Genomic DNA, 16,848 nt, shown 5'->3' on the forward strand with positions numbered 1-16,848 from the left:
TTTATAGGTTGAGGAGACGCGTTAAAGTAGCGCACGTGCAAGAGCGCCGGAGCGCGAAGGGCGGAAACCAATTAAAACGATCTTCGAAGGCGCAAAGCAAGACATCAATTTGATGGAGCCGATGCGCCACGCTTCCGCCTTTCTCCTCCCCTCATCCGTAGAAATTGCCGACGCTCTCTCCTCGCCTGCGTACGCCCTCGTCGTTCTTAACCAGCCACTCCCTCGCTTCGCCCCTCTTCTCTGGGAGCGCGGTATTCCTCTTCTTCTTCCATTGGGGGTCTTCTATGGTATTTGTTCATTCTTCTTTTCATTTGCTAACTGCTGGGGTGTTGGATCGTGGATGTTCTGTATGCAGCAAAGCTGCGTGTCTGCGCGGATGGAGGAGCAAACAGAGTATTCGATGGAATGCCGGAGTTGTTTCCTGATAAGGATCCAGGGGAAGTCCGATTTAAGTATGTTTTTAAATTTTTTTTTTTTAGTTAGTATTAGTCTTCATCGTTTTAAAATTTGTTTGAAGCAAGTGGTTTGGAGTTTTTAATGGAGGATGGAAGGTGTTGGTTGTAGAAATTATGGCACCATATATTTTAATCATTAATTGAGTTGGTGAGATTAGTCATCTTACGCTTTGGCTTGAGTATTGTGTTTTTAATATTCACAACTTGCTAGCTCTTGATGTAATTTTCATGAAACCATTATTTATTGTCCCAGTTAAAACAGTGGCCGTGTAGAATTTTGCTTGGGCTTAGTAATTCCCTTCTTTTTTCTTTTGTGGAGAATTTCTTTAAGAAATCTATCGGTTGGGATTTTTTGACAAAAGTAGGGAATTTCAAAATTTTGTAAACGACGATATTGTTTTGCTATGTTTGTAAAAAGAATAATTAGGAATAAATTCAATCATTAATGTTTGGTTTTCTTTCAACCTAGGCATTCCCTAGGTTTGCCTCAATCCGTGTATTATTAGTTGGATTTCCATGATTTATTTATTTTTTTATTTTCTCAAGCCGAGTTTTATTTGACTGACAATTCAAAATATTTTTTAAAAATGGATAGTGACTAAACAAACTTTCATTAATTTACCGCTGAAATGGGCTTATGAATGTTGGCTCAGGCTTCGTTTGAGTGGAAGTTTTTGGTGCTTATTCCATTTTAAAATGACAAATTCATTTCTTCTTTACTGTTTGGTTAATCAAATCAAGTTTCCAATAACTCCATTTGTTTCATTTTTCTGCTGTTTTGAGAAAGTTTTTTATATATGTTTCTCCGGTAGAAAACTTCATTTTTTGAACCAATGTTTCTTAAAACTGTCTTTTACAAAATTACCAAAAAACCAAACGAAGCCTCAATGTCGCACCAACTCCCGATAGCGTTGTGGAGCTTGCATTAAGCGTTTTGTGAATAATGAAGAAGAATTGAAAAATTAGAAATAATTGATCAGTAATTAGATATGTTTCTTCAATCCATAAAAACCAATGAAATCTGAAGGAGTGCTTCATTAAATTACAAAAAAGCTCTTCTTTTTCTTAGAAAAAAGCAAACTAGAAAGAGATTTATTTTTGCAAATTCATTCCTTTTATTTCATATGTTGTGTTGTTTATGTTTGATCTCTAATGATTAATTGATGTCCAGTCATGAGCAGTGATGTTTGTTCTTGTTCTGATGTTTTTTCTAGCATCTTATCTTTATTAGAGTTACTGTTCTAGAAATAAGTCATTATTTAGAAGGATTGTACTAAAGTTATTGTGTATCAGAAAGTTTGGTTTCTATCGTACTTGCTAAATATCATATTAGAACATTATCGTTGGAATCACAATATATTTACTAGAGATTTGGGGGAGAGGCTGTCGTATGATATTATTGTATCTATTTGTTTCTACTGGAGTTATGGCATTTCTGAGTCTATCATATAATATAGTTTTGCAATATTATCAATTTCGTCCATTTTAACGGTGTTATTGAATAATGACATGATTCTTGTAATTGTTTTATGATATATAATGTTTTAAACCTCTGTTTTATTTCTATTTCATTTGTGGTAGGTACAAGCCAGATGCAATTAAGGGTGACTTGGATTCAATAAGAGCAGAAGTGAAGGATTACTATACTGATTTGGTGAGTGATATTATTTGATGACTAACGTTTTGCTTTTTTTTTTGTGTTGTTGTAGTCTAAATGTCAAAATACTTTCATTTAAGATGTTTTACTTTATTGTTCAGTTAAGATTGTTTTATTGTTTCATCATTATACAGAAAGGTTATGATTTGTAAATACTGTGATTATTTTTCAATCTTGAATGCATGGCTTGTTTTGGCTCTTAGAAGCTTTAGAATTTTATCCAGTCAATAACATATTACCTTTTTGGTTCATCAACATCTTTAGGTTGTAGTTATTGATTGCTTTGACGTACATATTAATGAATATCTTTTTTAGGCTGGTCACTTGTACTATTCACTACAAGAAATAGCCCCACTTCTTACAATTTTTTTGTTAGAAAATAACCATTATTCAAAAGAAATATATTATATGGTGGATTTTTTTTACATAAAATTGTTCAACACTGGAAGCACTTTTCAACGGCCCTTAATCCATCGAAAAAGAAATATTTTTTGAATTTTCGATGGATATGACTAATAGGCATGCTGTTGGAAATCCACCAATATTTGCTGCCATAACATATGAATGGTAACTTGATGTCAATTTTTTCATCAAATGATTGAGTTAATTTTCCGCTGGTAATCAATCGTTGATTTTTTTTGCAGCATCTTTTTTATTTGCATAGCTTGTTTTGTCATTAATGTACATTTTAAATATATCGGATCTATTGTTTAAAGAGATGGTTAAATAGATGAGGATATTATTTGTAGAATTCAAATTGGATGGTTGAAGTGGGGGAATGCATCGGGCCTAGACCTGTCAATTTCGGGTTACGGGTAGGGTTTGGGTCAACCCGGAATTGACCCGAAAATATTCGGGTTCGGGTCAACCCGACCCGTTTTTATAAACGGGTCGATTTTCCGGACCCGAACCCGACCCGCTTCGGGTTCGGGTCAACCCGACCCGACCCGCGGAAGCCTCCTCCCGTCCCGGCAAGGTCTCCTCCGCTAGTCCGCTCCTCGGGTTCGGGTCAACCCAAACCCGAAAATTCCGGGTCGGGTTCGGGTCGGGTTTTCGGGTCGGGTCCAATATTGACAGGTCTAATCGGGCCTGTTGTGTGATAGAAAGTAGCCCTCAAATTTAAGAAAATTTTTTATAAAATGGTGGTGAGACCTGCAATGATTTATGGCACAAAATGTTGACCACTAAAAGAGAAGCATAAAATTTAGTTAAGTGTAGTAGATATGAGGATGCTCAAGTGGATGAGTAGTTTTATACTTAGAGACAAAATGCGAAATGAGTGTATACATTAAAAGGTTGCAGTAGCTCTACTGTCAAATAAGAGTAGAGAGAGTGGCCTTAGATGGTTTGGTCGCATAAAACGTCAACCTTTGATGACTTGGTTAGGAAAGTATATGTATTAGATCTAGCCTATGGTAAGAAAGGTAGAGGTAGACCTTAAAAGGCTTGGTTAGAAAATATTAGAAATGTTTATTTTTTATTAGATTTAAATGAGAATTTGACTCTTAATAGGACAAAATTGAGAAAAAAGATTCAGGTAGTTGACCCCGCATAGTGGGATAATGGCTTGATGTTATTGCTGTTGCAACATCTTTTCTATTGTGTTAATCATGTACATGTTTCCCATTAAACATATTACATCAAACACTTTATATGTTATATTTTAAAACAAAATCTACATATTTAAGAATAATACAATTATAATCGAAAATAAAATTTACATAAAACAAAATGCAATATTAGAATTATTATAAATTATTGCTTATTTATTCATTCACTCCCCTCACTTCCTTCTTCTCCTTCACTCTCTTCTTCCACATTGTTTTCTTCTTTTGTTGTAGCATACTTCTAACTCATCAATTGTACTGTGACATTGACAGTTGGGGAATTAAACCACCAAGCAAACACAAAATAGAAAGAGAAAAGGATAGCGGAAAAAGAACATCAGGATTCAACGTGTAAAAATCTGAAACCGAAAAAAAAAAGTTATAGAGCCACACCACACCAAGAAATTCACAATGAAAATTTAGGAGTAATAATACTGATCCCTCTTCTCTCTCGCTCTCTCCTTGTCTTTTTTCTCATTTTCATTGTTCTTGACGAATAAACAAAGAGAAAATATAAAAAAATCACTAAGGATGCAACCATTAATGAAAAACAAGAAAGAAAACTTTTAGTCAGTCTTGTTGTGCTGCAAAGCAAGATTTGGAGCATTGCGGCTCTCAACTCTATATCTCATGTCTACCTGACAATGTCGCAGTATGTAGTGCCACAACACCGGAGTTTGGAGCGCCGTAACACTTCACTCTTTGTCTATCTCCAAGCAAATTATACAGCGTTGCAACGCTCAAGCACATAGTGTTGTACGGTTGTATAGAAAAAAAATTTGGGTGCAAAGTTCCCAAACCTAAGTAGGGGGGTGGGATCTGGGATCCCCTGCAACCCCTCGGTGAGCTCAATCAAAGAAATTGAGGTCTAAGGCAGCAGTACATCCCAGTTGATCGATACAATCAAATTCCACACAAAACTAATAGACACGTGCTTATATCTAAATTCATATAAGCTAATAGATCTTCAGTCATAATAGCTACCTAATGCTGCATCATTTCTTGCATCTCATCTCTTAAATATCCAAGATAAGGGGTATAGGAGGATTGAGCATCATAAGCTTGACTTATGAGCCCAATTCATATATTCTCTTTTTGTCAAATTTCCTATAATATCAATCCGTGATATAAGTATCTAGATAATCCTTTTGAACATCTCTTTTGCAAAGCTCTAGTTTTGTATATCTCTAAAGTACGTTTACTCGTCATATAAAAGTCAAGTTGATGCAGGACTGAATGATAAGTCCTTAATAATAACGTAGTTGGGCTCCTTGATGCTATCTTCATATACTTGTTTCTCTAGCAAAATGCTCTCAAATTTCTATGAGATTTCTCCTTGATGTTGGCTAAATTTAAATGTGAATGCTCATTGTTTTCTCCTTTGAGTGTGGCTGATATGGGAGAGAAAAGTAGTCACTTGGAGAAGAAATAAAGTGGAAGAGGGAAGGGGAAGGGGTCAGCCAGCTTGGGAAAGGGGAAGGTAGTCAAGGTGACATTAAGTGGAGCTTAGGGAATTGCTTGGGAATTAATGACAGCACATGGGAAGAGGAGTGGGTAGGCTAGGGATTAGGGAAAAGTAATTAAGGGAAATTTGATCAATTAATTAAGTGGAGATTAGGGAATTTCTTGGGAATTAATGGCAGCACATGGGAAGAGGAGTGGGTAGGCTAGGGATTAGGAAAAAATAATTAAGGGAAGTTTGACCAATTAATTAAGTGGAGCTTAGAGAATTGCTTGAGAATTAGTGGCAGCACATGGGAAGAGGAGTGGGTAGGCTAGGGATTATGGAAAAGTAATTAAGGGAAGTTTGACCAATTAATTACAAGCTTTGAATTGTAATTAATTGTGCATGGATAAGTGGGAGAATTAATGTTTGGCTTTGGAAGGGTAAAATTGAAACTTAATGAGGGTTTCTTGGGAAGATGGAGAGGCGGTTTGGAAATCCCACAAATTAAATGAAAATCCGAATTGATTTCCACATTAATTATGCTTGGGAATACCAAGGGTTCAAGTGCATTTAATGTTGGAATATTAAGGGTCACAAGAGAAGATGAAAGGGCATTTGCTGTTGGTGGTGAGGGGATTGGAGCCGGCAGTAGAGAGAAGGGGAAGGTGGTGGCCGAGAGTTGGAATAAGGGGAGAAAAGAGAGAGGGAAAGAAGATAAACCGTGAGCCCGGATGTAAAACCCTTCAAAAAGCTGATTTTTTTTAGTGCAGTTCGTCTGTACGAACTGGATTTAGTACTGGACGAACTGAAGAAATTTGTGAAGAACCCTCACCTAGGGACTTCAACCACGAGCCCGAACACATCCTGCGACTGGAGGATATTTCATTTCCCTCACATAGGGACTTCAACCACGATCCCAGACACATCCTGCAGCTGGTGGATATTTGATTGCCCTCACATAGGGGCTTCCACTCTCCTAAGAACTCTCATAGCTCTCAAGAACAAAGTGTAGAAACAATTTTTTTATTAATCCATCATTGTCTAATACAAGAGCAATGGCCTCTATATATAAGCTTTTAAAGAAACTAAAAGACAACTTAGCCCCTTGGACTTACATAAGACAAGATCCTTAAGTAAGGGTAAAAATGAAAAATGCATAATTAACTCAAAAATACAATTAATAAACTAAGATAAAATAGAGGGATCTTGACCGTCGATCTTCGTTTCTTCCTTTGCTTAATGTCCACCGTCAGATGTCTGCATCACAAGTATTCATAAAATTTCTAAAATATCAAATAATTAACATTCATAATTCAAAGTATTTATACTTACCTTCTTTTGGATATAGTGTTGACCCACTATTAATGTGATTGTCTCTGATAGGTGTTCATATTCATCATGTTAGGATCTCTTACTAACATCTACTTGAGTAAAAAACTAAATAAATTTTAAAATATAGGAATCGAAAAATACATTTATTAATTTATACTTATTATTCTCTTCCAATATTCTATATGTGGAATTGAGCCGCCTGTAGAGGGAGATTCCCATGCCTCTACATGCCTCTATAGTTAGAAGTACAATTATCTTTGCTTTGCTCTCTATTTCTTGTATTTTCAGGCTCATGCATAAAATTGCTCACACACCCTCTTTAATCCACTTAGGTATTTACCTAGATTTACAATTATTAGTTAACACGTCACAAGGGACTATTAAGTCACATTGCTCAAATTTTCATCTAATTTGATTATTATGCTGAGGAAGTCAATAAAAGCTCTTCTACCATACCAAAAAAAATTATTTAATATTTTTTTTGATAAAAATACATAATTTATTATCATAAACTCACAAAATAATGTATCATATCTAATTTTATGTGTTTATAATTGAAGTGTGTTAAACATGTATAATTTAAATCAATAAAATAAGAAATTTATAACTAATCATTAAAAAATAATCATATTCAAGAATTAAGTGCCACTAGTAGGCTCAATATATTGTTTTGTGCTTGTGTTGCAGGTTTATACTTCTCTGGCGTAAGCTAGGTAAGTGTGTAATCAGAAGGACTATCTGGGAGATATTAAGAATGGCCAGGATAGTTAGGCTGTCCAACATAATGAGATTGTGGGGAGGGAGAAGAGTAACTTAATTGCTCTTAGGAAAGGAGAGAGTATATAGATGGTTCTACATTGGTTTGTGGTGGAAATAGTTAGTATGAATGAAATAGAGTGGTAAATACAGTCAGTGGGGAGATTTAGACTAATAGACTACACATTACTGGTGTGGTATGGGTCGTGCGGTGGTGATAGTTGTGAATGGAATGGAGAAGAAATTTATTCGTTTGTTTATCTCCTTCACTAGATGACATCTATAAAAAATTTAAAAAAATTAGGTGGATTTACATACGCACCACAAATTTTTTTGTATTTATAGTTCTTACACCTAAATCTTTATATTTATTTATATAATATTTTTAGGCATCTTCAAAATGATTAGCATAGCTCTAGCATTTACACATTGTGGGCTTAGCCTAGAATGATGTTTGAAATTCTAAGAACAAAAATGTTAGCAACATTGGTGCCTTGTTTTATCTGAACTGGAAGTAGTAATTTCAGATAGCTCTGGTTTTAATGATTTCTGAATGGGCATGTTGGATACGAAGCATCTCATAGGTCCATGAGAGATTTCTTTTGGCATGCCGTTGCCAAGTACTACTGTAATTGACTAGCGCTATTATTGTATGTGAAGCTAACTTCTGTAATAGGTGTCTTTCATATGAATTTCAACAAATTACTAATTAAAGCTTTATTTTCTTCAACTTGATGACTATTTTCCATCTGAACTGGTTTCTAGGAGTTAATTTTTATTAAAGCACTGATATATTTCCTAATTAGGTTGGTCATTTCTGTGGCAGATGATGTTTCATCTCTCGCTATGATTTTCATTTAGAAATTTTGACCTGGAAATAACTTCAAAATAGTAGAACAATTAAATTGTTTAAAATATTTGAGCGAAAACTTCAAATGAGCCTTGTTTCGAAACTGCACATCCAGGTTATGATTACGTCATTTGCGTGCTGATTTTCATGTTTGCTTACTATTTATACTACTACACAAACTGTATCATAATAATCATTATATATTTTTGTGTTTCTTTATCTCTGGCAGGGAGTTAAGATAGTGGACGAGTCTCAGGACCAGGAAACAACCGACTTACACAAGTGTGTAGCTTTTATTCGTGATTACACACCCATCTTGGAGAAATCAAATGTAAGCATTTAATCATTCCCAATAATTTTATCTACATGCCATAACGATGCCATTATTCATGCCCAAACAAACCATGTTCATTATTCACTACATTATCTTCAATATTTACTACACTCATTGTTTCTCTATATTGTTCTCTTTTGTTGTGTCCTTTCTTGTTGTACCATATATTAATCTTAACATTCTCATTTCTGTAACACTCAATTTTAGCAATTGATGACCTCTTTATTTTGTAGGCTTAATTATAATATTCTAAAATTTATTTTTATTTCTTTATGCTATTTTCTAGCATAGAGAATAGCATAGAAAATAATTATAATATTCTTTATTTCCTAACAGTGTCGTAATGAGATATTTTTCCATTTTAACTACTCATCTTTCAACCTTAAAACTTCTGTATGCCTCTTGATACCTAATTTTTATAAATTAATATAAGATACTTAAAACACATTTATATATGTATAATTTTTCTTAGGTAGTATTGGTTGTTGTCATCAAATTTGCATTCACCAAAATTGAATATCATGTATTTAATCAGCTATGTTAATCTTAAGTCCATTATCCTTCAAAAAATTTCACTATTATTTTATTTTTTCTACTATAGAAGAGCTCCCATTTATTGAAAATCAAATAACATAATCAAATCTTCTCAATTTGAACTCTTATTTAAATATCCTGTTAGAAAAACTTAATATTGATCATTGATATAATCTTATTGTGATTGAAATTTCTTTGGTCAATGCACACTTCAAATTCAACCATAGAGTCTAAAGGTTTTCGCTTAAGTAGATCTAAAATTGAATATATAGAGTGTATTTTAGTAGCAATAGACCCAGTGAGAGGATTGTGAGTTTGGGCGATCAAGTCATTAATAAGAGTACATGTTTTAAATATCTTGGATCTATTGTTCAGAGTGATGGTGAAATAGATGGGAATATTATCAGCAGAATTCAAGTTGGATGATTGAAGTGAAGGAATGCACCGGGCTTGTTGTGCGATAGAAAAGTCCCCCTCAAACTTAAGTGAAAATTCTATAAGATGGTGGTGAGACCTGCAATGCTTTATGGTGCTTAATGTTGGCCATTAAAAGAGAAGCATAATATAAGTTAAGTGTTGCAGAGATGAGGATGTTTAGGTGGATGAGTGGCTTTACCCTTAGAGATAGGATACGAAATGAGCATATACGTGAAAAGGTTGGAGTAACTTCAGTGGAAGATAAGATTAGAGAGAGTCTTCTTAGATGGTTTGGTCACATTAAACGGAGGCCTTCCGATGACCCGGTTAGGAAAGTTGAGGTATTAGATTTGATTTATGTTAAGAAATGTAGAGGTAAACCTAAAAAGATTTGGTTAGAAAATATTAGAAATGATATTTCCTTATTAGATTTAAATGAGAATTTGACTTTTAGCATGACACAATGACGAAAAAAGTTTCATGTAGCCGACCCCATGTAGTGGGACAAAGGCTTGATGTTGTTGTTGTAATTCACACTTCAAGTAGTATTACTCCTTATGTATTTTTGATAATTTCAATATGCCTTTGATTTTTCTTTTCTTTTAAATGTATAACAAGTCAACCATTGTGATATTCAATCATATGTCTTCTCATAATCTATAAACTATATGAAGCTCCTTTTATTGCATTACATACTTTTCTATTAATTATTTTAACATTAAAAAAAGCCTTCATAGATATTTCTAATATAAAACACAATTGATTCTTTGATACTGACATGAATTTTCATGTTCTATTGCCTTCTCTTGTAAACTCATGTGGCTCCTGTTTTTGCTTATCTTATAATTAACACATTCCCTAGTTCCTCTTTAGTCGATAATAGTGTTATGAAATGACTCTTCTCTAATTATTTGATGTTCTTGCACTAATTAAGATTTTATTAAAAAGAAATAATAACAAAATTATTCCAATCCTTAAATTGAGCATTAGGGATACAACGTCTAAGACAAATTTATGTGGAGTGAAAAAATTGTTAGACCTATGAGGTTTGTAGAAGTGCTTCAACTTGAACATTCGTCCCAATGAAGCTTTCCTTGGAGAAAGCTCATTTAGTTCAACTTAGCCAAACTGCTAAACCTGAGGATTGATTCGGAGCATTCCTTGCTACAATTAATAAACTTTAAATTAATGTAACATGTTTCCTTCGGTTTATCCCGCTGATGAACCAAACCTTTATGCTAGCTTTTGCAGAAACATAGGTGCTAGATTACATGTAATCTTAAATGCCCATTATTAACTATCATTTAGGCTTCGTTTGGGACGGCTTTCTTTCTGCTTCTTAAAGCAGCTTCTTAGTAAAAAATTAAAAATTTTGTACTAGAAAGCTGCTTTAAGAAGCAATAGGAAAGCCATATTTGTTTGGGACGGCTTTCTTATTGCTTTTTAAAATAGTTTTTATTACAAAAATTAACTTTTTTCTACTAAAAAGTTGCTTTAAGAAGAAAAAAAAAAAACTATCTTAAATGAAACCTTAAGAGTATGCTATTCATATCCTTTGTTTTACCATGGACCTAACATACATGTTACCGTAGCTTTCATCATGTGGGCTTTGGAAGCACTGCTTTGTTGATATTTCTAGCTTCTTTGTTATTTCTTGTTAGATGATTTGCTAAGAATTACTCTGGTGAACTGATATACTACAAATTCCAGCTACATATTCTTGTTGTCGGCGCGCTTGGTGGAAGATTTGATCATGAAATTGGCAACATCAATGTGCTTTATTACTTTTCAAACATGCGCATCATTCTCCTGTCAGATGATTGCTTAATTTATCTTCTTCCAAAAACACATCGTCATGAGATCTACATCGAGTCATCTGTAGAAGGCCCACATTGTGGTCTGATTCCTGTTGGTACATCATCAGCTAGTACTACCACCACTGGTCTCCAATGGGATCTTTGTGAGTATTATTAGAATTTTTCACTTGCTCTTCATACTCGCGAGCTTTCTCACTTGATTCTTCAGTTCTCATCTGTTAAATACCTATTAGTATCAGGACAACCTCTACAATCCTATCTTTCTGGTGGATGATTCTGGGATAAATATGCTAATAAGAACGTCAGTACTTAAGTGGGGGAGAATATGAAACCCCTTAAGTAAAAGAAGCTAAACTCTTAAAGATCAAGACACATTTTAGTGTAATGGTTGAAATTTAATTAAGAAATTCCGCAGTTAAGTGCGCTCATCTCGGAGCAATTCTGAGATGGGTGACCTACTGGGAAGTTGCACCAATATTATAAAACTGAGAGGCTCTTAAGCCAAAACAGACAATATCTCGATAGTTAAGAGTTTGAATTGTTATAATATAATCGGGTATAGCTTATGGATAAACCCTAAATCCAACAAGATCCAACACGGACAAACAAAAATAATGTGTCTAACCTTCATAACTTACTCCACTGCTGGCTAAGTTCTTGTCATGTATTAACTGTCATTTCAAATAATTGTTTGTTTCCAGCTGAAACGGGTATGCATTTTGGTGGATTGGTGAGTACATCCAATATTGTGCGAGAGAAGAAAGTTACAGTTCATTCTGATACAGATCTCTTGTGGACAATCAGCATCCGGAAATCAAGCTAATGAACTCTTTATTCACCAACACATTTGAAATTTTCTTTCATTTTATATACTTTTTTTCCAAATTTATCGGCAAGATTATACCTCGTATTATTGCTCTTCACATTATCTTGTTGTATTATTATTATTTTTTTGTTATTCAATCCATCTGTCAGTTTGTTGGCCTTATAAAGCTTAGGTGCCGTTATGTATTTCTTTTTTTATTGATATTTTTTATTTTTGTTTGGTTTATATTTAATATGAAATAAAAACAAGTTAGTATTCTAAACAATTGTTGTTTTTATTTTTATTAAGTATTATGCAAGTTAGTCATGGAGGACATCAGTGGTGGTGGGCGATGGTTGTCAGGCTATGGTTGTGACTAGTAATGGTTGACAACAATGAGTATGATCAGAGTGATCTTTAAACAAGAAAGTAGTTCCTAAAAGTTGACCTGACCTGACCTCCAACCTGCTTCTGTCTAATAAATGGGGTGGATTCGGCCTTGGGGTTAACCTGTGAACTCATTTTTTATTCAAAAATAAATTGTTTAATATTTTTTTCTAAATTTTTTATTTGTAGGCATAATCTTTTTTATTTTTTATCAATTATACTAAACTTTATAATTAATAAGTAACAAAAAAAAAAACTTTAATAAAAATAGGTTAATGGGTCAAGTTCAGATCATTCAGATTGCTAGTGGGTCAAATTTGAATTAGAGTTTTGTCCTGATTATTAAATGGGTTAGATTAGGGTTGACTGAATTTGGATTGGGTTAATTTTGAGTCGGACTCGAATGACCCATCACCTTGTTATGACACCTCTATTGTTGAGAATATTTAAGAACCATTTGATTTATTTTTAAAAATAAAAACAATTAAAATATACAAATTAAATATATTTTTAGAAATAAAATAAAATAAAAAAGTGATTTCAAATAGATCCTTAGTTGGTTCATAGTAGACTTTTGAATTGCTTTGTTAGTATATTCTAATAATTTTTTAAAATAGTTCACTTAAAATATTACTCAATGTTCAAAGAAATCATGATAAAAAAAAAAAAAAAACAAAGCTCACTTATGGATTGAAGTTATGGTTTAATAATATAATAGCAATACAATTTAAGAAAAGTAGCTGAGCAATTTAGAAAACAAAGAAATTTAACGTTTACATTTTTAATTAAAAAAAACATATTAAACAAATATACTCACTAACTCAATTTGCTTATATTTCCATCCACCCTTCATTTAATGTCCTTGGTTATATTTCCTTAATATCTTGATTTTACTTAGAATTATAAAAGAAACTTACATTTTATATTTAATGGAAGATGTAATTGGAGAAAATTTAAAGTGGTTTATTTTCTTAGAGAAATATTCCATAAAAGTTTATTTTAGATAAAGTCTAATTTCCCTTATAATGTGAGTATTAATTATTAATTCCAAAAATTTTAAAAGTTTAAATCTCATATCTCTAATGCATGAACTATCTTCTATGTTGATATTAGTGCATAAATTGATCGAACGAATTTTCAAGAAATTAATGATATTTTATTAAGACAAATTTTTCCTATTTTATAAAACAATTATAAGTAATTATAAATAAAAAAACACTTTGCAAATGTTGATACTCATCTAGTTCAAGGAAATATGTTCTAGTGCTAAATCATAAAGAAAATATCCAACCCAAATTTTTTCCATGATGCTAAAAAGCCTCATTGTAGTAATCAATTGGTCATCACATAATTAGGCACAAAATAACAAGCAAAATCGAAGGGACATATATCCTTTATAATATGAAAATTGATTTTATGTGGCTCATAATAGTTATAATTGGCCAAATCTTCATTTCGGAATAAAATGACCCTGTTATCATTCGTGGACTACTTATTTGAAGTCCATCGTGAAAGAAATTTATTCGAACATGTTCGTATTCGAGTCATAGTTTGAATCTTGTTTAATATTTCTCAAAACAAATTTGGACCAGTTCAAATTCATGGCTTTAAACTAACTTAGAATAATGTTGAACCATATTTGAGCAAGGTTGGAACATTGATTTGAATTTTATTCTTGAGTATAATCACTTAGTAGTTTGGATCTTTTAGAATTTAACATAAGCATCACAGTTAGAATGACAAGCATTGCATCATTTTGTATAATCAATCATTAACAAAAATTGCTTAAATCGAAGCAATCATGAATAATGTCTCTACATAGAAAAATTATTTGTTGCAGACACCGGACGTAGCTCTACATCCCGACGCCAATAAAATGACGCCACGTAGCGCCCCGACGATCTGAGGACCCGACTCGATAAAAACTAGAAATTTAGCACGAGCATTTCCAAATATTACAAAGTGCATCAACTCTTATAGTGTTATTTGGCATTAAATTGATTTTTTTTTAACCAAACTTCATCGTAGCAATCGTCCTATCATGTTGACATAAAAATGTCTCGAATAAAAGGTTGATGAAATTAGTAAGGGAATCTTATAAGCAATGGAGAATGACTAAGGGGTTGTTTGGTTTGAAGTAAAAGGGTTGTGAAGTATTCAAATATAGGGGTTTTGAAAATATTGATATTTGATTTGAAATAAAATAAACGAAGTGTAAATTTTTGGTGCATTTGAAATCCACCTTTTAGTTCTTTTTTGTTGTATTTGAAATTTCTCATATTTGTGTGAGTTTCAAATACTTCATAAATTCATCGCCTTTGACACCACCAACTGCCAACCGCTAACATTGCCACAAAGCTGGACGTCCACCACCTGTCGCCACCATTGTTGATGACCAATGACCACGATCACCGCCACCAATCATCACCACCTCCTCTAACTGCCACCACTTGTCACTGTCAACCTCCACCGCCGCCACCACCGGCTATTTCCGCCGCCACACCGGCTATTTCCGCCACCACCATCGACCGCTACAGCCACCATCCACCATCGACCGCTACCTCTTCTCACTCTCCCTCTCCCTTTCTTTTCTCTCTCTCTCACTCTCCCTCTCTCTCGCTCTCTCTAACACTTGCTATCTATCTATCTCTCTTGTTCTCTCTCACTCCCTCTCTCTCATCTCAATGCTAGCTCTTATTCTCTCCCTCCCTCCCTCTCTTTTCTCTCTCTCTCTCTCTCTCCCTCTCTTTTCTCTCTCTCTCTCTCTCTCTCTCTCTCTCATATATCTCTCTATCTATCTATCACTCTTGTTCTCTCTCTCTCCCTCTCTCTCTTTTATCTCTCCCTCTCCCTCTCTTTTCTCTCTCTCTTCCTATCTTGCTCTAACCCAAAGTCACAATTAATCAACAAATTAGATCTATCATTACTAAATTAACACTTAATAAATAGAAAATTTAGATCTACCCAAATGATTACAACATTACCTCTTGCATATGTCGAAATTACTACCTAAATCATCCAAAATATTTAAAACTCTTGCAAATGTCTAGTGAGAACAAATAATCAAAGAAAAAAGTTAAAGAATACCTTAAATTACTGATTTTTGTTCAACTCACACGAAACCTAGGGCAGCCGGTGGCTTGAGATTCGGAGTGAGATCGACGGCGGCAAGTCACAGCAAAGGTTGATCGAGCGAGAGGCGGCCGGTGTGGGGTCGGCGATTGGAGATACTTCGTCGGCGGCGACAAACGGAGCGCGATCTAGCGATGCGGGCGGAGGCGACGGGAGAGCGACCGAAACGAGAGAGAGAGAGAGAATGAGAGAATAGAAATGAAATGCGAGTTGCGGATCTGTTTGTTTTAGGGCATTTACCGGCGGTATTCCGGCGGTCCGGACCGTCGGTACCATTATAACTAATCAGCGGCGGCGCAGCCGCCGTTATACCGCCGGTTTATATTGACGTCCGGCGGTTTGCCGGCGGTTTTTAGACCGTCGCTAGTACCGGCGGCTTTATAGAACAAACCCAACGGTTAGGCCGCCGGTAAATGCCGGTAGCAAAACCGCCGGCAAACCCGCCGTTAAAACCGGCGTTCAATAAACCGCCGGTAATCGGCATTTTTTATGTAGTGCCATTGCTAGCCTCCACCCACCGCCATCGACCACCATCCTCTTTGGACTTTACATTGTACCCATTTTACTTCAAACTAAACAAAAAAAATAATATATATCATTCATTCATTTTGCACTCATCCAAACAATACTAAGTATTCAATTTACACTATATTCTATTTACATTATATTCTTTTTGCATTACATTCCCCTAACCAAATAACCTCTAGGTGTTTTAAAGAGAAGTATCATTCTTCCTAGGAACTTTTGGTTTTAAATGAACATTTTTGATATATTTCTCTAGAAAATAAATAGTCAACATATTTGTCCAATTGTAACCATTATAAGACACATGAAGTCAAAATTTTCATTATGAAACATATAAATAGGATAATATATATATAAATTGACTTCATATGTCTCGTAATAATTATAATTTGAAAGTATTAGATCTACCTATTTAATTAATTTGAAATTTTATTTTCTAAAAAAAAAAACTTGAAAGCCATCATGTTCAATGTAACTTAAATTTTAATTAGACTAAAAATAGAAAAATAATTTTAAACTATAATAAATTCACTTAAATTTAGACTTCAAATCAGCCTTATTAATCTACTTATTTTTCATCTTTGATCTCCTCTTCACCAATTTTATACGTAGCTGTGTGGTGAGCACAGAGCGAACTATTCTTTAGCCTTTTATTGCTCTATCTCAAATTTATATTCTGTAATCTTAAAACTCATTTGATTTGATATAATTTGCAAATAAACACCCACCAAATAAGTTATTTAAATTGAATATAAAATTTAAAATAACAAAATTCAAATATTGACTTTCTTGG

The 16,848-nt window shown here is 33.9% G+C and overlaps 1 protein-coding gene across 1 annotated transcript; it reads left to right on the forward strand.

Moving 5' to 3' along the window:
* On the forward strand, nt 1–12,257 carry LOC110109475 (thiamine pyrophosphokinase 3). The gene is made up of 6 exons (XM_020840553.2): nt 1–251; nt 356–452; nt 2,037–2,109; nt 8,334–8,435; nt 11,100–11,349; nt 11,908–12,257. Exons 1-6 carry the CDS (start codon nt 113–115, stop codon nt 12,027–12,029), a joined length of 783 nt encoding a protein of 260 aa, XP_020696212.1. The 5' UTR covers nt 1–112; the 3' UTR covers nt 12,030–12,257.
* Nucleotides 12,258–16,848: the final 4,591 nt, after the last annotated feature.

This window comes from Dendrobium catenatum, unplaced genomic scaffold (genome assembly GCF_001605985.2).
Source record: "Dendrobium catenatum unplaced genomic scaffold, ASM160598v2 fragScaff_scaffold_1644, whole genome shotgun sequence".
Lineage (NCBI taxonomy): Eukaryota > Viridiplantae > Streptophyta > Magnoliopsida > Asparagales > Orchidaceae > Dendrobium > Dendrobium catenatum.

Coding starts and splice junctions, on each gene's coding strand:
- LOC110109475 (XM_020840553.2), top strand. CDS start 113: ATGGAGCCGATGCGCCACGCTTCCGCCTTTCTCCTCCCCTCATCCGTA. Junction 453..2,036: donor CCAGGGGAAGTCCGATTTAA/GTATGTTTTTAA, acceptor CATTTGTGGTAG/GTACAAGCCAGATGCAATTA. Junction 8,436..11,099: donor CCATCTTGGAGAAATCAAAT/GTAAGCATTTAA, acceptor TACAAATTCCAG/CTACATATTCTTGTTGTCGG.